This window comes from Lagopus muta, chromosome 13 (genome assembly GCF_023343835.1).
Source record: "Lagopus muta isolate bLagMut1 chromosome 13, bLagMut1 primary, whole genome shotgun sequence".
Taxonomy (NCBI): Eukaryota; Metazoa; Chordata; class Aves; order Galliformes; family Phasianidae; genus Lagopus; species Lagopus muta.
In genome coordinates, this window is record NC_064445.1 from 2,041,588 (window position 1) to 2,063,814 (window position 22,227).

General features: G+C 45.8%; 1 protein-coding gene across 2 annotated transcripts; it reads right to left on the bottom strand.

Annotated features, from left to right (window-relative positions):
* Positions 1 to 5,639: 5,639 nt before the first annotated feature.
* On the bottom strand, positions 5,640 to 21,283 carry CENPI (centromere protein I). Of its 2 annotated transcripts, none has more exons than XM_048959748.1 (21): positions 21,230 to 21,283; positions 19,594 to 19,909; positions 18,844 to 18,981; positions 17,814 to 17,932; positions 17,200 to 17,307; positions 16,038 to 16,086; positions 15,660 to 15,706; positions 14,865 to 14,954; positions 14,097 to 14,225; positions 13,696 to 13,860; positions 13,310 to 13,430; positions 13,028 to 13,119; positions 12,645 to 12,762; positions 12,483 to 12,547; positions 11,935 to 12,032; positions 11,448 to 11,583; positions 10,711 to 10,835; positions 9,577 to 9,625; positions 8,622 to 8,855; positions 7,184 to 7,225; positions 5,640 to 6,559 (listed from the first exon to the last, which is right to left on the bottom strand). In XM_048959748.1, exons 2-21 carry the CDS (start codon positions 19,790 to 19,792, stop codon positions 6,428 to 6,430), a joined length of 2,256 nt encoding a protein of 751 aa, XP_048815705.1. In that variant the 5' UTR covers positions 19,793 to 19,909; positions 21,230 to 21,283; the 3' UTR covers positions 5,640 to 6,427. The 2 variants fall into 2 exon arrangements, with proteins under 2 accessions (XP_048815705.1, XP_048815704.1); XM_048959747.1 differs by lacking the exon at positions 21,230 to 21,283 and adding an exon at positions 20,952 to 21,057.
* Positions 21,284 to 22,227: the final 944 nt, after the last annotated feature.

Genomic DNA, 22,227 nt, shown 5'->3' on the forward strand with positions numbered 1-22,227 from the left:
TTAAACACGAGGGTGGTGTCAGAGAGCAGAGGGAGAAGCTGAGGGTAGGACCAGAGCTGGAATTTGGGTCTCAGTCCACATATAACATCGTCTGTGGATCTTTGGGTCCTCCCAGGCAAGGCGTTTGAACTCTGTCAGCAGTGTTATTTTCACATTATGGGAAAAGAAGCCGAGCTCAATGAGTTGGCTGTGCAGAGCTGATCCCCATCCCATGCTGTCACTGCTGGGTTATCTCAACCTGGGAAATGTAAGCTCAGGTAACGCTTCAGTTGGTTTGAGGACCCTGAGAACAACACTGATGCCGTAACGCTGCTGTGAGGTGGACACGAAGGGACCAACCTGAGGACAGGTAGGCACTGCACGCCTCCTGCTTTCAAAGCCTCAGTAGCATCTGCCTCCACAACAGCCAGAGCTGCGCAGCAAAACCTGCCCTGAAAAGCTGTATTTAAAGTGAAAAAACAAACAACAAACCCAAGCCCTGGGTGTGGACTGGGAGGCGGACCAGGACTGTCTTTCTCCTGGGCTATTTTCATGCATGCTCACACACAAATAACTGCTAGGTTAGCTGAGGAGAGCGAGGGGGGAAAAAGCACTGCAAGGGTTGCCTAATCACTGGAAGCATTCAAGGCCAGGCTGGATGTGGCTCTAGGCTGCCTGGTCTGCTGGTTGGCAACCCTGCACATAGCAGGGGGTTGGAACTGGATGAGCATTGTGCTCCTTTGCAACCCAGGCCCTTCTCTGGGCTGCCCAGTGGTCCCCATCCCACCACTGCACAGAGGGATGTGAGCAGATCAAAGTGCATCTGTCACCAACACTGTAAGGAACATGACAACGTGCACGAACAAAGCAAGGACGTATCAAGCCGAGTTACACACGCACAGGAAGATGGACATCAGCACACAGACACGAGCAGACAGCAGGAATGGCAAAAATAAGGCACTTTGCAGTACATGCCCCTGCACTATCAATAATTTAGGATGCAGCAAAACACACAGTTTAGGAACAGGAGGACGCAGGCAGGAAATAATCTCTCGTGTCAGCTTTGCTTAAGTTCTTAGGCAAACCAGAATCTCTGGTGGATGACTTGCCTGCACGGCTGGGAGCATCGTCCCAGGGCCCCGGTACCTTGTGCTGGGAGGACATAATTAGGACAAACAGCCTGGCAAGTCAGGACTCAAAGGGAATCAGGGAGACACGCGCTGATCTGCCATAAACACGGCCCTTCACATGATTGCTGCCACCATGCGAAGCGTATGGGAAAGCCTGTGAGAAGAAGTGCTGGATTTGATGTGCTTCCAGTTCTGAAGATAACGCCAACATCGCCTCCTGTGGAGCTCCAGGAACCCACCATCCACCAACACACGTCTTTCCATGCTTTGGTTGATCGTGCTTTACCAATCAGCAAAGGTTCATCTCAGTAACAGAACTAGCAATCCCCATTGGCCCCACAGGGACATCCCAACATGCACAATGCTAAAGGAAACACGGACATACGACAGACCAAATCCAGATGGGGTTCATAAGACGTGACCCAGAAGTGCAATTAGTTCTGATTTACACCAATAATCCTCAGTCTTAAAGAGTGGAGCAGAAATCAATTTAAATCATTGAAACAGAGTTCGATGCTCCTGGGTGAAGTTGGAACCACTCACACTGACTGAACACGGAGTAAAGGACACCATGAATGCAAATGTGATAATGGCTGTACGGGGTCTATGAATGCTGTTTGTAGTTTGAATCATTTTAAAGCTGGAAATGGGAGCTGTGTTTGGTACGACCCCAAAATCTTTACTGCTCGTCCTTCATTCAAAATCAATATTAATTTGGCCAAATTGCTCTGGAGTTGGAACCTTCCATAACACAAAGTGCCTGGTAGCACCAAGCACACCAAGCAACCTAAGCAGTAACCGCAGACCTAACAGCCCCATCTTCAGCAGAACAGGTGCTGAGCTAGTTCAAGGCAATCACTCTCACCATCTCTCTGCCCACAGAAAAAAGGATGAGCATAGGATATAAGAAAGATGGAGAAACAGTGTGCGCAGATTTGGGCACCAACTCCAACCATTCTATGGTTCTGTGAAAGCCTGCAAACAGGGGAAACATCTTACAGCCTAAAGAAATGCTGTTTCTTCCCAAGTGCCACCAAACCCTGTGCTTTGCTGAGATGGAAGCTCCATCCTCTGGGTCTCCACCTACCTGAATCAACAGAAGGGACTGAATTCTGGAATAGGGACCACAGCAGTCCATAGCAAACTGACAGCAATGCTTTTTTGATGCGGGATCTTGGATTGGAGTGGTCACGCAGTGTCCACCTTCAGAGAGCCAGAAGGGATGGACCTCACACTAAGGGACAGAGCTGCTCCATTCCCAGACATCAGAGAGGTAAAGGGAACACAAAGGGCCTTATTGCAATGAGAAGAAATAAACCCCAAATCAGGAGCCCCACGTTCAGCTTGAGACAAATGTAAGAATGGTTGCCCAGACATCAATCCCTACTGTTCCTCCATCTGCATAAAGAAAACGATGTCAAGTAAATAACTAACTCCTCTGTGAGCATCCATAAACACCCAGATCTCCCAAGCACAGATCCCACGCTGTCTGAAGTATTTAGGAAAGCAGCAGGAGGGTTTCTAAAAGCGTGATACCTGGGGTGAGAGAAGGGGGGGAGCTGTGCAGGCAGGCAGCATGGAGCAGAGCAGACCCCTGTGTGTTTGTTCCTGCAGCAGCTCTGCCTGGGAACGAGAAAGGAGGAGGGAGGAAATCTGTTCAGAGCAGCGAGCAAACAGGGGAAAAGGATGTGAGAGAGGAAAAAAGCAGCAGAAAGGAGATAGGGCTAGATAAAGCAAAAACGTGACAGAGAAAAGGCAGACAGGCCGCTTTCAGGGGCTTTTTGTTGTTCTTCAGAGGCTGTCACCACATTTGTGATGTGCTCTCCAATCCCTCCCTGCTCCCTGGGCTCTGCACACAGAGGCAGGAAGGCAATCAGGCAGGGGCTGCTGAAATTCACTTCGACACAGAACAGAGGTGCCCTAAGAGAAAGGAAACTGCTTAGTGATCCATGTGCAGGCAGCTGGAGCAGGGATGGCACGGGATGTGTGAGGAGGGCTGGGATGAAGCTGCAAGGAGAAAGCTATTCCTGGAGAGCAGGCGTTCAGGGCTGACAGGTAAGCCACACACACAAGCAGTTCACTGCTGTATTCCTTAAAGGAAGAGCCCAAATGCATTAGACAATCAGATATTCACCTTTTTGTCCAAACCCAGTGCCTGGGGCTCAGGAACTGCACCACATAACTGCACCTTCGCTCCCCACCTCCTACACAGCACTAAGGCTGCTCTGAGCCACACCTCCAAAGGTGCCCACTGCAGGCCGATGGGGTCGATTCATTAAGCAGCAGAACAGCGTCCCATCTGAGCATCCTGATTTCTAATGCTGTCAGGGTCAGAATCGTATTTTGAGGCTGTGGAAGGTACCCACTGCTTTGTTTGAGGACCATCTTCTCAGCTGATGTGTTTGCAGTCAGCCTGGAAGGTGAGCAAACTGACAGCAAATTTATCAAGGCTTAAAAAGGAAAAGACCTTTGCTGCGGGAATCTTTTCCTCATATAGAACACAAAACCAAGAACAGGAATAAGGCAGCATCACAAATTCACAAATCAGCGTTTCACTGAAACCACCAGCACTGCTCAGGTACTTCAGTGCCTGCCCCAGCCATCGCAGGAAGCTGGGAGTTGTGGCACAGCTCTGACAGCTGGGTGCAGACCTCAGGGCTCCAGAGCCCAATGCCACCTGCCCACACACCTGAGCGACCTCCTCAACCAAACACACCATTTGATCAGAACAAAGCATGGCTGTTCTAAAGATCAGAGCCATGATGAGGGACGTCTTTCCTAGAAGTTGGTATTTGGAGACTTGGTTTTTTCAAGATACTCATCCTCCAGAGCAAGCTTGTTTCCAATACCTGTTGTTCTCCCAGGCTGAAGCATCCTCTGCCTAAAGAGCCCACAGAGCCCCTCACACACTCTCCCCCAGGAGCCACAGAGAAAAGCAGGTCAACATACATTATTAATAACAAGCTATCAGAAGATCCAGGACCACAGCCAGGGAGAGGAGCTCTCTGCAGAACCTTCAACACAGTTGAAGATGAACTCTCAGCAGGGTCACAGTCCTCAGTTTCCCTTATTCTCTTCTCCTCGCTGCAAAAATTGGTGATAAACCACAGTGATCAGGAGGTGACTGCTTTGCCTGAAGGGCTTTCAGCTCAGCTTCAACTCAAAGGCAAAGGAAGCAAAGTGAGGAGACATGGGGTAGAGGCACCAGCACACAAACGTTAGTGAAAACTGCACAGAGGTGAGTTTTATTTGTGGTACCAGTTCAATGTTATTAAAGTGCTCAGAACACACATGCTGGCAGTTGTTAGAGCTGCAGTGCAAGCCTCAGAGGTTCAATTTTCTGAGTGGCTCCAGCTGTACCACCTTCTAAATCCTTGGGTCCTGATTTATTCATGGCATTAGGAATGCAAAATGCAAGCAGAGGGAAGTAGGCCAGCAAGAGAATAGAAAGCAGGGACACAGAGGAATCAGTTTCCTCATTCCAGCTGAAAACAGGTTGAAATCCTTAACTCCTTCATAGCAAACTGACTATGAAAGATGTACAAATGCTCATCTCCCTACAAACCTCGATTAATATAAACACAAAGCAGACGAGGCTCCACAAAAGGAATTCAGCTTCATTTGAGCCTGAGCCACCCACAACTGGCTGCGTAACACCTGGCACTGTGCCTCAAAGGTGAAGGGCTTGGGTTCTGGGAACCAGGTGTTTTGGGAGCAACTTACCGAGCTGTTAGAAAGGGGAAGAGGATGGAAAGAACTGCTCAGCCCTCATTCTTGCTATCAGGAAACAGGAGTTTCTGTTATAGCCCCCTAGAGCACACACAAGGCAGAAGCACGACGACTGGTGCTAGAGACAAATCACTGATTTCTTTCCTAACTGATGAGGAAACTTGCAGCTTGACTCCCTTTGTTTCAGTCCTCGAGCAGATGCTGTGGGCAGCCAAACTTTTGAGGATATGCTTGTCATAGAAAGTTGTCCACAAAATGCACCACGTTGGACAGTAAGAGCTGGAAAAAATAAAGAGAGCAGCACTTTTCTGAGGGGCCCATTCTCCCCCAGGATTCTTCCATGTAAGCAGAGAGTAACCATGTAAGGTCATAGAGGAAAGAGTCACATCTGAAGAGAAAAAGTGTCCAGATGTGAAAGATGACCTACAAGAGTCCATCCCATGCACCTGAACAACACAACTGTACACAGTTTGTTCAAAGACTCAGCACAAAATAGGACTGGTGGTGCCACAATGCCTTCCTAACACAGTTCTGTTGTTTCTGAATAAAACACCTACAAAGGTTAAGAGAAAATGGATCTCAAGGATGAATAACTACAGCGTTCAGTGGATCACACAGCATTTTGCTACTAGCATCTTTAAAAACATTTACAGACACCTTTCAGAACACAGGCATCTTCCCCAACTGAAAGGAAGTCACTGGCACTCACCTTCTGAGCATTTACAACCACATTAATGTGAGATAATTGGAGACCTCAGGTCAGCTTCATCTGAATTCTAAGTGTTAAAAGAAAGTAGAGGATGCTTTTCTTTTTTTATTAAAGAAGAGATCCTTCAAAATGGCCTTTTTGAAGTATTTTTACAGAATATACACTATACACACACAGATTTAATATACATTATAGAGCTAGAAACACAAGAAGGAAAGCTTATCAGTAGGAAACGGTGAGCCAGTGGCAATGCTGTTCAGCTGTTGAAGGTCACCAGTAAACCAGTGGTGCACAAAGCTCTTCCACTGCATTACATTATAAGCAAAGGTATCACAGTCTCTTCTGGAAGACTCATAGAAGTGAAGTTCAGGAGGGTCAGTCTGGCTCTCCTGTTATGAGGCAGCAAGTACATGGCACAGCACAGAGCTGGGAAACACACAGCCCTCCAGTCCAGCATTAAATCAGCTGCCCAGAATACTGAGCAAGTTGTCAGGGAAGGAAGAGGAAGGTCGTATCAACACGTCTTCTACATGAGGCTGCACTTCTCAATGCAGCTTTGAGATGGAAAATGTTTTCCCCCCTCAGATATTCCAACAAAGAAAAGCGAGGATGAAAACCAGGGATGTTACAGATCACAGCAGCTCAGCAGCCTCAGGCTAAAGAAGATCAGCAGGAAATAAGGGGGTTCAGTGCTGGTGAACCAAAACAGCCGAGATGTTCCTTCTCTATTTCTGCTTTCCTAACACAGATGTCAGCACAAAGATGCAGGCAAGCATAATTGCTCTGTTTCTTTCCTCTGAGGAAACAAGAATTACTGACAGTCTGCTAATGGTCTGTTTCCCTATTCCAGATGACAGAAAGGCTCCAACAAGTCCTAGAGTCACACTTTCTCATCCTCTGATTTACTTTGAGAGGCTTTGGAAACACGATTGATGCTGCTTTCAATGAAGAGCTTCAGGCCCTCTAAACCTTGCCCATAGAGATACCTCAGGTACCAGTTCCACTTCTTCCCCTGAAAAAGCAGAACAGAGCAGTCAGCTGTGCAGGACACAGCTTTGGCTTTTTTAAGCCAGTCTGAAGAAGCACACAAATTTAGCCTGCCACAGTTTGACAACAACCATCTTGGCCCATAAACACTCAACAGGTGTACATGGGTCTCACCCTGTACCCAGATGCCTGGACTTTTCACTTACATATTTCATGTTCTTAACTTGAACATAAAAAAAACCATGATCTTATTTAATACACAAGATGTTCATAATGTTAATAAACCCCAATTCTAAGAGAGCAACATCTGTAGGATCAACAGCAAAGATGTTAAAGACCAAATTCACATGGATTTTGAAGTCTTCCTTCACCAACAGGGTGATTCTCCCAGATTAGGTTCGAAGCACACCATGACACAGGAAAGGAAACAAACTGCCATGACAGTTGCTCAGTGTGTACAGAGGTACACATTCATCTCAAATTGCATGTTCTGTAGGTTCATTGGTAACAGAAATTCTGCTTCAAGCACACCAGAAGTACAGCATTTCTGAAGCAGATCAGCTTCTCCTTCCCCCACCCCACTCCCCTGTAATTCTCTATTAAGTAGTTGCTAAAAGTTTCCTTGTTTTTGTGAAAACAGGTATTTTACCTTAATTAGATTGAAGTTGAAGGTGGTATCATCTGGCCAGACCTTAAGGAGAGAAATTAAGAAACAGCATCAGAACAGAGTCAAGTACGTATAGCAAAAGAACATCCAGCATGGCCAGGCCGCTGTCTGCTCCCCTCATAAATCAGGAATTCTAGGTATGCAAAGTCAGAGATACAGAATTATCTGTCAGAACGAGCTTCCAGCATTACACCTGGCCAAGCCCACAAGTGGCAAGGCAAGACACTCATGCTGCAGCACTGCTGGGTCACAGAGACACACATCAGTGCCTTTAGCAACTTCACCCTCACAGCATAAAAGGCATCCCTGCAAAACAGCCGCACTGGATGACCTTAGAGGCCTTCTCCAACCTCGGGGATTCTATGATTTCCACGAACAGTCGATAAATAACTGCCCTCAATGAGACAAGGCAGGCAGAGACACCGCACCGGCACCCAGCGCAGCGCTCCGCTCTCACAGCGTGCTGCAGAGCAGCGCCCCCTGGCGTTCAGAGCTGCAGCGCCGAGCTCTGCCCTAAAAGCTGCTTCTCTTCTCGGCATTGCAGTAAGAATGGAAGAGTTCTTCAGAATTACGTTGTTGGGCTTTTTTAAAGCTTACAAAAGCTGCAAGGAAAAAGGACCTAGACCAAAAAAAGAAATACTAGTTCTGCTATGGGAGGAGAAAGACCAAAGATAGTTTCATCAACCTGTATTAAAAAAATCATCTGGCAAAGGGAAAACTCGGGTTTAAGCCAGCAGTAACAAAGTACCCAGGTTCAAGACACTAAGCACGTAAGCCAAGGCAATTTTTAGTCTACCTAACCAGTATTCCTCAGTGCATATTTAACCTAAGGGTTGCTGTGTCTCACTCCAGGAGCATGCTTGCAGTCTGCCAGCAATCCTTGCAACAAAACAGCAGCTTTGTGCACCTCCTGGATGGCCTGCAAAGCCTGATCTCTGAGAGCAGTGTGCACCTCTCAAACAGCCACAACTCTGGCAAGCTGCTCCCTCCACTGTTTGTTAACAGCAGGAACGTGAGGGCATTTGGGATTCAGCTACCAGAACTTGCACTGATGTTAGAGTACATCATGATTCATCCTGTACTCAGAAGCAGCTACATGTATTTGTTCAGGCCATTCTCAAAAGGCAAAGCCAAAGGCAGAAAACACAGCTACAAGTTCTGCTGGGAGTACCCAAACAAGTGAACTGTGCATTTCTGCATTTTTGGGAGTCTAGAATTTTAAGCCATGCACTGTATTCTGTGAAGCAGGTTACTGATTAGTTCATTTTTTCATTATTAACCCATTTTTCAGGACGCAACTGAATGTACAAATCAACATTGAGCTGTTTCTACTCAGCCAACACTGAGAGATTTGCTCAGAGAAAAGATCACTGCACTATTTGGTGCTACCAAAGGCTGAGGCATTCACCTACAACATTACCTGCTGCAGGAAGTCAACAGCATAGCACATCAGAGCTGGGTGGTAGACAATATTGAAGCTGTTTTTGTATTCTTGCACTCCAGTTTTCTTCAGCAATTCATCATCCAGACAAATGCCCTGAGGATGATTATCCTTCTGGAACGCATTGGATGTCCACAGACAGCCCACCATGGCTGTGATGTACTGGTTATACTCCTGATACGTCTGGCTACTGAACTTGAATTGCTGTGTTTTCTAAGGGACAAGAAAAAAAACAAACAGTTAAAAATGCCTTGTCCTGGTTTCAGTTGGGACAGAGCTGATTTTCTTCTGGCATGATGCTACGTCTTGGCTTCAGAACAGTGTCAATAACATACTGATCTTTTAGTTGCTGCTGAGCAATACTGTGTGGAGCCAAGAATGTTTCAGCTTCTTGTGTTGTGCCTACCAAGGAGGTACAGGAGCTGGATGGGATGGGACAGAGCCAGGACAGCTGAGCCAAACTGGCCAGAAAGGATATTTCACACCACATGACATCATGTGAGTTGGCCATCATTTGACACATGGGGTGAATTGGCTGGAGTGGGGGAGGAGAGGTGGCATTGAAAGAAGCCTGGTGCTGCTCAGAGACTGGCTGGGTGTCACTCAGCAAGTGGAAAGTAGCTGGCTGTGCATAAGATACGTAAATACATTAAATCATTACTGTTATTTCTGTGCCTTTTCTGTCTTTGCAAATAGTTTCCATCATCTCTCCTATAGAATTCCACTCCTTGCCCCCTCCCAGTTCTCTCCCTGTCCCACTGGGAGGGTTGGGGTGAGTGAATGAATGGCTGCTCAGCTGCCTACCAGGTCAAACCACAACAAGAATCTTTGAGCAGCTGCACATTCCCTGCAGTCCTTAAGATCACTATCAAAATGCCTTCCTCCTATTGAGCCCAGTTCCTCACCAAGGTCCATCCTAGAACTCAACAGATACCTTTTTACTCAGCTCGTTCTCTTTTGCAGCTATCAAGTTGGCTCTGTACCTAAAACAAAACAAATAACAAGAGAGTTGGTGAGTTCTACTGACATCTATCAGTGCTGAGAAAAACACTGGAGAAGTGTTTACAGAGAGTGAAGGAAGGTTTTCTTAATGCAAGAGACCACCAAGTTTTCCTCTTCTGATCAAAAGAGAAGGAAGAAAATAAAAATCAAAGGGACTTGATCACTTGGTATAGACTGTTTTCCCTGAGGGAGTAAGGATGAATCTGATCAGGTTCGTGTCTTGGATGAGTAACACACAGCTGAGCTTGCCAGAGACGAGCTTTCAGAAAGCTCAAACAAGAATCAGCACAGTCTTGAAACGAGCAGAAAAATGCAGTGTATCTTTAAGATGAGAGACTTTCATTCACTGAGCAGAGAAACGGAAGTCACTGGAAGTAACACAACTTGACAGTTGTTCCATATAATGAGCACGAGCTCCCCTCATTTCCCAGAGAGCATCCTGTCACGTTAATTACCCTGCAGACTCCTCAGAGAAAAGAGCCACATGGAGAGCCCTACGCCAGCTGTCAGCAGGCGGCTACTCCTCTTCTCAGATGCAGCCACTGGAATTAACAGGGCCAAAACCAGTAGGAGTGGATCCTGCAGAGCTAAGCAGTGCTTCTGGAAGACCTGCGGGCACGAGGCAGGCCCAAATTTGCCACACATTTCCAGGGTGGCAGAAGTGCTTCCTACTCAGCACAGTATTTGCAAGGAAAAACCCCAATCTGCTGGCCTGAGCACAGGGCTAAGAAGTTTAATGCTTAACTGCTAATGATTGCAAGCTCTTTGTTGCTAGGCAACATAAATCCTCTCAGAATTATACCAAACTCCTTCCTTCACATGTTAGTGATAACACTAGGAAAGGTCAGAATGCTGCCATTTAGGATAACAGAGCGGGGAATAGAATGCAAGTTAAAGCTGTAAAGTGTTTTACCGCGAAAGCTGGACGCAACATTTCATCTTTGCCTCATGTAAGGAGAAAGAGCATAGATTTCAATTGCAGATTTACAGACCCAAATTATTTCATTTTCAAAAACTCAGAAAAGACAACAAGAGAAAGCCCTACAGCCCCCACCATTTGCAGTACCTGTACATGATGTAGCAGAGCTGATTTAAATTGACAGAATCCATGCTGAGCAATGCTGGGTAGAAAACTCCAGCAGGAGGCATTATCAGCAAGGGCAGTTTGTACTTCAGATATATGTCACACACCTGCAGGAAACCAGCAGATCTAGGCAGATTATTGCTGCCATTAACAAACCCTCAAACATCCAGGGGCAAAAGAAAGCACGGTGCTGCATTCTAGGCAGCTCCATCAACTTGATCTAGGAGGAATTGTCTCACTCCAGCCTTCTATTTGTTTCCTCTAGGTACAAGGCTTTTATCCACTCTCAGCTCCCATCTCTGTTTCAACCATTGACGTATCCCATAATGGTGGTATTTGGTTGCTTGTTGGGTAGCATTTGCTTAGACCCCTCTAAAACAGTTTGTTTTGCACATTTAATGAACATTTTAGTTACGAGGAAAGTTCCCAGCCCTGTCATTGCTCCCTCAGCTCTCTGCAATGGCATGCAGGTTGTAAGAGCAATAACAGCATGGCTGAGTTCAGGCAGTGAACATCTACAGAGAAGATGCAGGGAAGCTAGAGAGTGGATTTAACACTGTTCAGTGCTGGGAGAAAAACTGTAATGGAACATTTAAAGAACATTCTGGCAATTAATCACAGTTGAGCAAACCATATTTGGGAAGGTGACTTCATATTTCAGCCAGAAAGAAAAAAGCAAACGGCTTCATTTTGAAGAACAAAGCAGAGGGAACACATACAGTCTCATAGAAATCCAGGATGAAGTACAGCAAGAAGGTATGACTCTTCTCCAAGCACAGTGCAGCAGCAGAAATCCGTCCCACAAAGTTGATGAGTTCAGCCACCCCATTCACTAGCCCAGAAAGGGTGGTATTCCTGCAGCAGTACACAGGGAATATTAGCACACACACCTCTTCACAGAAGGTAGAAACATACAAAGCTAAGTTGTTTTTCTGCCCTGCCCCCCCCCAAATTATTTGGTATTATACTTTAAGTCTATCCAGTAATGGATTGTTACCCACACGATTACAAACATGACCCAGCCGTCAGTGTTACAAGAATCCTGAGTTTCTGGACATATCAGCTTTCAGTGCCAATATTTTTCAATCAGAAGTAAAAACCAGGACCCACAAGGTAGCTTGCAGTACAGCAGAAGCATTACAGCAGTGCCACCTGATCTTAGCATTAGGTAACAGGCATATCAAGATACGCTTCAGACAAGCTTACAAAGAACTGAGTTGGGAATCAGGCTCTGAATCCAGCTGCACCACGTGCCAGTTCAACCAGTTCTGCAGCAGCTCTTTCAGACTCTCCAGAACGCTGCACTGCAGGATTTAAAAAAAGACAGATTGTTGCAAATTTACAGAAGTGAAAAACACTGAGCAGGATGCCCTGAGAATTAAAGCATACAAGGAAATGTACCAAGAGTTTCTCAAAGAGAAGAGAATCTGTGGTCTCCCTTCAAACTGAAGGTACACATTATGTAGTTTTTGCTGGAGAATGAGAGTTTCAAGTTCTGTTAGAACTGCAATAAGAAACCACTACTGCCTTTCATGCTATCACAGTTTTTCTAAATCCAGTGCCTCCACTTGCTCCAGGCAAAAAAAAAAAGATCCCTTAAAAGACACTCAAATTCCCAGAGAAGTAACATCATAAGAACATTTTACCTGTGCTTGGGCACAGACTTCTCCCTGTACAGCCCTTCAGACTGTTACAACTTACACAAATACAGATGCAGTACCAACTAGAAACAAATAGTCACTCACTCAAGTTACCTTAAAGTAAAGGGATGATGTGAAGAAGAGCTGTGCCAGGGGATCGCAGAGTTGTGACTTCGTTTCTGGAATAAAGAAGAAAGCAGCATGCTATCTGTGCTTAAATTGTTCCCCTGGGATCAGACACCGTCCAAGTTTATGCAAAAGATCTGCAACACGTACCACAGAAGGTACTGAGGGGGATCCAACTGATAAGCTGGAGGATTTGTGATCGGCAGGAAACGCCATCCCAGAGAGGAAGACTCCTGTATAGAAACTCCTCACAGGAAGGAAATCCCTCCTAGAAAGCAGAAGGTGAGCATTCAGAAATTTATCTCCAGATCACCCTGGAGAAGGAAGAGGTTTGCACCTGCTTCATGCAATTCTCCAGGACATTCAAGTTACCATTCCTGCAGAAATCAGTTACCACAGAATATTGGAAAAGTGTATTTTTAAGTCGTCTTTGAGACTGCCATTTCTCACTTAAACTCCAGGAAGCACATCAGTCCCAAATGCACTTTAAAGAACTCCATGAAACCCTTGTTTTCCACATAGCAGGCACTCACTTGTAAGAAACATTCTGCCTTGTAGGCGGTTTCCAGGAAGCCTTTGAATTCTTCTTCATGTTGGTTATTATCAACTACACACCAGGTGCACTCTGAAGAGGGGAGAGGAATGCATTTGAACAAGAGCTCAGCCAGAAAAAGCAAAGCCAGAAATAAAATTTAACTCTTCTGCAGTATTTGCTTCAGCACTACAAATCCAAATGGCAAAGTACTATGATCAATGGTAAAAAGCTTCAGACAACCTTAACCACCCCACTATGAGAGCTTATATTGAGTTCCTACCTTGCTGAAGAGTCTGTCCCATCCAATAGTAGAGCCTCAGATGAACAGAGGCATCTTTGCTGCAGTTCATGTAGTGAAGCAGTAATGGGTTCGTTAGCACCGAGCCCATCTGGGAAGGAAACTGCAAAAACAGGGGCAAGGTAAATAAACAAAACCAAACTTGTTCTTTTGTGTTCATATTTGTAAATTGCCACAGGCTCTCGTGCCACCAGAGCTTTCCAATCCTTCACTGGTAGGAAGATCACCCTCCAGGCCTCCTGCTCACCAGCCTCAAGACTAGATGCTCTTTCTGAATTAGGTTGCCCACACACCAGACACCTGTAAGGTCACAGACAAAAAGTCTTTTGTTTTCCCAGCACAGAGCTTGAGACCTTCCTGCCACTCACCTCCAGGCGGTGGATATTTTGCAGGAGCTGGGGAAAGGTCTGCAGCTGCTCCACTGGAAAAGATCTGTTAGCACCAAATGAATCAACACGGCTCCTTTTCCCACCCACTGCTGAATTATGTGTGCTGGCACTGCTTGCAGGTACAATCAACTGGGTATTCCACTTCTGTAGAAAAGAAACAAACAAACAGCAGTGACTCAGCTGTGCACTTGTGCCCACTGTTCACAAAGATCCTGTTATGAGAAAAGAATTTGCACCCAGGCTTCCATTCCAGCAGTATGCTGCACTTCCATACAGCTATCCCACCCTGCAGAGCTCTGAAGTATAACCCAGCTCCCACTGTTTGCCATTACTCGTCATCAAAACAGCCATTTGGCAGCTTCCTGAGGAGGAAAACCTACTCTTTTCCGTGAGTGAGGTTGAGCTATGCCTAACAGCAGTGGTTGGGGCACAGTGGAATTGGCCTGGTTTCTTCGCCTTACAGCGTTGATTGCTGCTTTCCATGGGCTGTCTGCATTCTTGAAATAAGCCTGGAAACAAAAATCAGACACGTATGCAAGAAGCCACATTACGACAAAGCAACAGAGAGACAAAGCAATAGAGAGGTTCTATTCCAGCAGACAGCACAGTGATGTATATGCACTCATCTCTACCTGACAAGAGGCTGGGATTTGACAGCAAGTAACTCTCACTCTTTGGATTCACCACCTTTCAACTGTACTTCAGTGGTTCCACTTTCACGTTCCTCTGAAACATCCCCTTTGTCATAAGGGAATTCCAATATTTATAGTTCTTATTAAGATCAATCATCTGTTCGTAGAGTAAATCTCAAGTACACACTACAATAAAACTATGGCAAAGGAATGCTTGCACAAGTTATGGGGAAGACTTCTTGAATTCAGTCAAACCAAACAACTCAGTGAGTAACTGAGCTCTTAGATATCAGGCCAAAATGAAATTGAATGAATTAGGCCCAACATCTTCTCTGCACGAAACTTGTTTTTGTCACTTCACTCACATTTAACTCCGATCAAGTCCCAAACTACCACAGGAACACCCAGGAAATAGAATTAATCTTCACCACTACATCATGCTACAGCACAAGCAGAAAGCTCATCAAATTACTGTCATAAGTACCAGTTCCAGATAGATTTAATCTGACTCCTCACCTTCATCTTCTGAGGAAGGCTTATGGATATCAGCTCAGGACAGAAAAGCTTATAAAGCGATAGCAGAGCCTGCAGATGAGGTTGCATACCCTGTCAAGAGAACAGGAGGAAAAAGATACGATATGCTTTTAACATAGATATCAAATATTGTATTTACATAGCAGAAAAACTCTCATTACTGAAAGCTTCCACAGGGACACATCAGTAAGTAACCAGAGGTATATAATGAATAGAGTAAAACTGTCAGTGAAATACTGTAGGGAGGGATCAGGAGAAAGGACTTCCTACTGTCACAGCTCTAATAAGAAATTTAACATAAGAACTATTAAAAAATACAGCTCTCTGCAGATTAAATGCTCCAAGTGTTACTGTAACCACACAGCACCACTTATACTTCTCTAGCAACTGCAATTACCTCTAAAGCAATTTTAGTTTCTTACAAAGAGGCAGCAGGTACTACACAGCCTTATATTTCCCCACTAATTTTTAATAAAGCTTGAAACAGGAAATTAAAGAAGGTAACAGATAAGTGAAACTAAGTTGCTCCAGCACATCTCTATAATGCAGAGTTCTGTACATCACTGCACGTGCTCACAGCAACAGAAAAACCACAATGTGAGAACTCAGGATGCACATGCAGGTGGAGAAGCCTGGATGCCAGGAAGATGCCAGCCTACTGTTCCAAGCCCGACCCCATCTTAAGCTGCTCGCCTCTTCTCTCTGCTCCGTAAGGACACTCAGAAGCTGCCCCATTCAGCACAGTTTCAGCCTCTACAAGATTTGAAATGAACTTGCCATTTTTGATTGGAGATCAAGGAGTCGCCTGACCCGAAAAGGCTTGACTGGAAAAACAATTGGGAACATTAGAAAATAATTAAAAAAAAAAAAAAAAAAAAAAAAAAACACACACCACTTTTATTCAGCATTTAAGTGAAAATGAGATACAACTTCTATTGGTATGGCAAAGAAAGCAGGAACAGCCAGTATTATTTCTGGGCTAAGAGGCAGGTTTCTGCTTCATCAAGTATGATACAAATCAGACAGAATTGTAGCTCAGGCCTCCTTGACTGCAGTGCCTGGCCATTGTACGAGCTCCATCAGAAGACATGGCAGCACCAGCACACAGAATGAGAAACAAAATGGTATTTCATCTCACACAAATGAAGATCTCACCGTTTTCTTGCCTGGTCAGCAGGTAGAGCACGTGGCAGATGTAGGGACACTGCAAAGAAAAGGCAGCAATGAACCTGTCTTACTGATGCAAGCCACTAACCAGGATGCACTGAAGGCGACACCCCTTCCAAAAACAGGCTTCACAAGTTAACAGTGCTTCTTTCCATCTACTGCCTCAAGTTAGCACTGCGTCCCCACTGAGGGGCAGGTTGCCTCACTTCCCATAGAAAGCACCTCGTTCCTACATCTCACATGTAGCAACTTTGTTTAGATAACATGTGTCCATTACATGCAGTTCCCATGGCAGTCAGACCACTCAGTGACCTCCTGCCCTGGTTTTGAGAACCATTTATGTATCTCAGAGACTAGCAGGGAAAGTTTCCAAAGCAAAAAGTTACCCTTAGGTGAAAATGACACATTAATGCTAACTGCAACAGAGCCTGCAGTGGTCTAAGTTTGGCTCAGCTGTACTTGAAAATTTAACTTAAATCCAGTTTCCTGAAAAGGTTACAACTGATGTTAAACAACTGAATGTTTGGCTGACAGCATAAGCAGAACTTTGAGTCTTAACCCCAAAGTGTTCTGAACTGGATGAGTTCCCAATTTCCTGGCTAACACGATTCCAGTATCACCTGAACCTGAATTGAATCTAGCTATTTCAGCACCCCAGCACCCAGACTGTACAGATACCTTACAGCACAAAGCTCCTCAGTACCTCTCCTTATTTAAGCTATGCTGCAAACCAACAAAGAACAGCATTTTGAGTTTCTCATCATTCAATCAACATTTCTCCAGCAGGTTGTTGGGCTCTTTTTTGCCCCACAAGTCAGCTTTTCCTCCTCAGGAGTAGAGGACTTTATCTGATGTCCTATAAAAGCTGTTCCAGGCACTGCAGCATACACTGTAGCTCTGTCTGTGTATGAGATTATCAATTCTTGAAATCATTGTAACAACCAGACTGCATTATTCAAACTGAAACAACTTAGAGCTTCCCTGTTTCTGATTCTGAAGTACCCAGCAATCTTTGAATCCAAAAGGAGAAAAGGAAAATAAGTTCCACCAAAAATAATCTCTAGTTTATAGGTATTCCTGTCTGTCATTAATATGCAGACTACTAATTCAGACTTATTTTGTTAGCTTTTGTGTATTCAGTTCTCCTTACCAACTTCTCATTATTCAGGAAGGAAAAGAAGATGCCATAGAGGGCATGAACTTGTTCCTTGTGATCAATGAAGTCAAACATCGTGATCAGCCATCTTAGGAAGAGCAGCTGCAGACAGAAAACAGCCATCTTACATTAAGTTAACAGGCAAAACCAGGACAGACAAGGCAGTAGCCAGCTTAAGAGGAACAATCATTACAGCACGTTCAAAGACAACCAGACAGCTTCAGGTAAACAACCAGCACTACTCCTGCTGTGGAAGAAAGCCAGCCAGAACATCTCCTGCCATATGCAACAGAAAAACCATCAGTAATGGATGTGCTGATCTCTAGAAAACGATGCAAACCTTCAGCCTACATGAAGGCCAGAAGGACTGTCCTGAGAGGTTTCCACACCAGAGATACAAGACAAGTGGAAACTGTGCAAGTTCCCACTCAACTCCAAAGTGTCCCTCAGCTCCCACTGCCATTTCAGGTACAGGCCGCTCCATCAGTCTAAATGGCAGCAGTTTATGCAATAACTTTGGACATTAAAACCACAGCATTTCTGTTTCCTGCACATAACCTGTCCTCATCAATCCTGTGCAGAAACATAACAAACATGCACAGAGTTACCTGGATGTTGCTTGAGCATTTGCTGACACAGAGCCAAGACACAGAGGAAACAACAGAACTTTCTGGTATTGCTGAGGCTGGGATCAGGCTCTTCAGTAAACGAGTGTTCACTGTATCAGCTGCAAAACAAACCATTGAAGATCAGATGCTGCCCACGTACCAGGTTCTTTGATATGGTTTTAAGGTTAAGATCACCCCAGACAAAATTATTCAGAGCTTCTCTGCTTATAACAGTGCACAAGAATCCATTAGGGACTGTCTGCATCACCAAGAGACTCTTTGCAAGACAAAGAAGAGTAGCACATTTCTGGTAATATTAATGACCAATTCCTTCACTAGAAGAGTATGAGTGCCAGCCAAACATCAGCAAATTACTGCCTTAGAGATAAGCCAAGCAATATGAGTCAATAAAAGAACAAAATTACTTGCATAATAAGGAAAGAATCCTGCATGCTCCTCTTGGATGTGAGAAAGGGAAAGGTCATCCTTTTTATTTAATACCACATTAATTTAGAAATACAAGTGATGGCCACCACCAGGAGAGCAGCACAATGACATGCTGAATTGATTGGCAGGACAAATGCTCTAATTTTAGTGAGTTTCATTAACACAGTTATGAAAGTGCCCTGGTTTTGCTTGGGATAAAGTTAATTTTCCTCGTGGTGGCTGCTACAGTGCCATGCTGTGGATTCAAGAGGAAAAACTATGATGATACACACTGATGTTTTAGTTGCTGCTGAGCAGTGCTTACACTATTTCAAAAATGTTTCAGTTTCTCCTATCAGCAAAGCTGGCAGTGCACAAGAAGCAGGGTGGGGACAGAACCAGGAGAGCTGACCCAAAGGGGCTAAAGGGATGTTCCATACCATGTGGCATCTGAACTCAGAATTCACTCTGGAGCGTGCAAGGAAGATTATTTTTATGCCAAACTGCCAAACCCTTCAGCCTCTATAGATGTACCACCTCCAGCAGGTTCAGAGGGGAGGCAGACATGCACTGAAGACATGCCTGCAGTACATAAACATATTACCAAGTTTGCCACTGAGTGCCACATCTAGCAATACATCAAATCCTTCAGGGGGTAAACCTCTTTTCAGGGCAATGCTTTCCACAGTAGACAAATGTTTCTGCAGAACTTCACTCTTTTTCAGTGAAACTCGATCTTGAACTAGGAAGAAAAAAAAAGACAAACAATGAAACAACTTCTGAAGTTAAATTGAAGTGTTTTAAACTTCTCTGAATTGCTCCTATAGGTAGTCCTTCTTGTTGGGCTCTTCATAGAATCCTAGAATGGCCTGGGTTGCAAAGGAGCACAATGCTCATGCAGTTCCAACCCCTGCTGTGTGCAGGTCACCAACCAGCAGCCCAGGCTGCCCAGAGCCACATCCAGCCTGGCCTTGAATGCCTGCAGGGATGGGGCATCCACAGCCTCCTTGGGCAACCTGTTCCAGTGCATCACCACCCTGTGTGTGGAAAAACTTCCTCCTCATACCCAACCTAAACCTCCCCTGTCTCACTTTAAAACCATTCCCCTTGTCCCATCACCATCCACCTTCACAAACAGCCGTTCCCCCTCCTGTTCATATGCTCCCTTCAAGTATTGGAAGGCCACAATGAGGTCTCCCCAGAGCCTTCTCTTTTCCAAGCTAAACAAGCAAAAGAAAAAACCTTTAAATACACTAACAAGGCAAGCTACTATAAAGCTCAGACGTTAGAATAAGAAACATTAGACATTAATCTTGACAAGTCACTGCAGCCAATCTTAAATCTGCTCTCTTACTTTTCTCAAAGTAGCTCAGAGCTTGCTCAAGGGAGTCTTGCTCGTTGTCATTTTTCTGATCACTCAGAGATTGATGATTCCGGGCACTTTCTTCAGTATCAACTGTCCCTCCTTTTCTCCAAGCAGAGAGATCAGTCTGATTGCTGTGGTGAACTTGCAGAGGTTGCTTGGAGTGCTTAGAACTCCGCCTTCGTTGCATCTTTTCAGCCTTTCAGTTGAGATGGGAGAATTCCACTCGTTTGTCACGCGGGTTTCGGTCCTTCCAGAAAAGGGGGAAGCAAACAGACCAACCTCCAAGAGTTGAAGAGCAAGTTTCCTGCAAGAAAAGAAAGCAGGTGTTTTCCTGACAAACAGATTTTATAGGGATACTGGATAAGGTAAGAGCAGTTCTCACAGCAAATCATTTATAGCTGTCAGTCACTGAACGATTCATGCAGAAAGGTGTTTTGAATTGAGAAACTTTCTTAAAATTAAGAAAGGGATGATAAAAATCCACGAGACCTGACACTAATGTTCTTTAAATAAAGCTCTTTTGATGATCATGTTTTGATCCAAAACCAGCATAACCAGACAGCAAACACAACACAAAAAGAAAGCCAATCCAGTGCATAAATTAAATGGATAAGAAGACTGTGAACAGCCTTATTACTGTACACAGCAACACAGTCAGCCAACAGACAGCAGCTTCCTGAAAGCTGGTGTCCAGATTTTAAAGAATCCTAACAGCCTTCTTCTTGTTCTACAGGAATTAGGATGTTACAGTCTGCTTCTATTTAACAGGTAGGGTTTAAAAAGTATAAACAATAAGGGCCCAAGTGAAGCTTAAGAGCTACCAGCACTGCAACACTGCCAAGCTCTGGCTAAAATACAACAGTGAAAAGCGGTGTTCCCTGCTCTCCATCAAGATCAGCCCTTTACCCAGAAGACACAGAACACTGCTACAAGCTCCTGGCTTAGGCACAGTGCGTATGTACATGCATACCCCTGAACTGCTGGAGCAATTGGTTTTGTTTCCCAGCCACAAGAAAGCAGGATGGCTTGCAGTTCATACACCCTCTTCAGGGAGGAAGTTTTTCACACAGGGTGGGGAGGCACTGGAACAGGTTGCCCAAGGAGGCTGTGGATACTCCATCCCTGCAGGCATTCAGTGCCAGGCTGGATGTGGCTCTGGGCAGCCTGGGCTGCTGGTTGGTGACCTGCACACAGCAGGGGGTTGGAACTGGAGGAGCATTGTGGTCCTCTGCAACCCAGGCCATTCTGTGATTCAGCTCTAGAGCTGATAGAGCCCCCATTCCCTCAGGTTTGTCACTCACTTCTAGCTGCAGCACCCCACGATCAGATCCCCTCGCAGGTCCCACCTGAAGCACCGTGACAGCCGCCGAACAGACTCGGGGCACTCGTGGCCACAGCTGACAGCTGCTGCAGGAGGAGCGCAGCGGCAGGCCGCGCCCACAGAGCACATCGCACTGCTCGGAAGCAGCAAGACCTCCTATCAGGAGAAACCCCCTCCCTCTCAGCCGAGCACGCACACCCTTTCCCCAACAGGCTCTCCTCGAGCTCCCACAGCGCTCCCAGCCTCCCTCAGCAGCCGCGGCCCCGGCGTTGACGTCCCAGCCCGCCCGCCACCCACCATTACCTCACTCCAACCGCCTGCAGTTCAAACTTCCGCGCCACACAACACGCATGCGCGCTGCGGGCCGTCTTTTAAAGGGTGTGCGCATGCGCACCGCGCACTGCGCAGCGCCTCAGTGAACGCGTCTTACTCGGTATGCGCGTGCGCAAAGCGGCGACGGCGCTCCCGGCCGTTCTGAGCATGCGCAGTCGCTGTGCTCTGTCGATGCGTGGCGGTGGGCGTTGCGTTTGGAAACGCATTAACAGGTTTAAAAAGTGCAGTCGGCCCAGAGAATTACAAGTCACGGTATAAACATAATATGTTATCAAAAGGATAAATGAGTTCCTGCCCCCTTATCACCACCAGCAAGCAAAAATGGGATTCCAAAAACAGGCTGGCGCTGGGGTTAGTGATGGAGGTCAGCCATCATTGGATTCAGGAGCAGCCTTCTTCTGAAGGAGAGAAACAGAAAGGGGAATCCACTTGCTGTCTGCATCTAGTTAAAGAGCCCACAGCAATGGTCTGTGCCGCACACTGCTTTAAATTCTCCTCGTGGTGTCTGTGCAGGTTGTGGTGAGGAGCAGCGCTGGTGGCAAACACCAAATATTGAGCTGGAGATGTGGGAACTGGCTGCGGGAAGGCTGCCATGGCACAGCGCTTTGCACAGGGCACGCGTTGTGGTGGTGCTGTGGGGTTGGTGGTGGATCTGCCTGCCTTTTTGGAACTCAAAGTGCTAATAGCTCAGGCCTAGCCATGGCAGAAGTGCCTCTCAGGAAGTAAAGCAAATGGCGGGCACGTTTGGGGTGACCTTGGGATGGTCTCTGGTTGCCCCACCGAGGTGCCCTGTTGGCAGTGCCCTCTGTCTGTGACAATCTGTCACTCTCTGGGGCTCCAGGAGGGGGATTTTGCACGATTCCTCTGTTTGGGCTGCATCTGTTGCAGCAGAGGACTTGAGTCAAGTGCACGAGCAAAACGGGGTAGACTGCATGCAAACATCTGTCCGATGCTTATAGTGATACAAC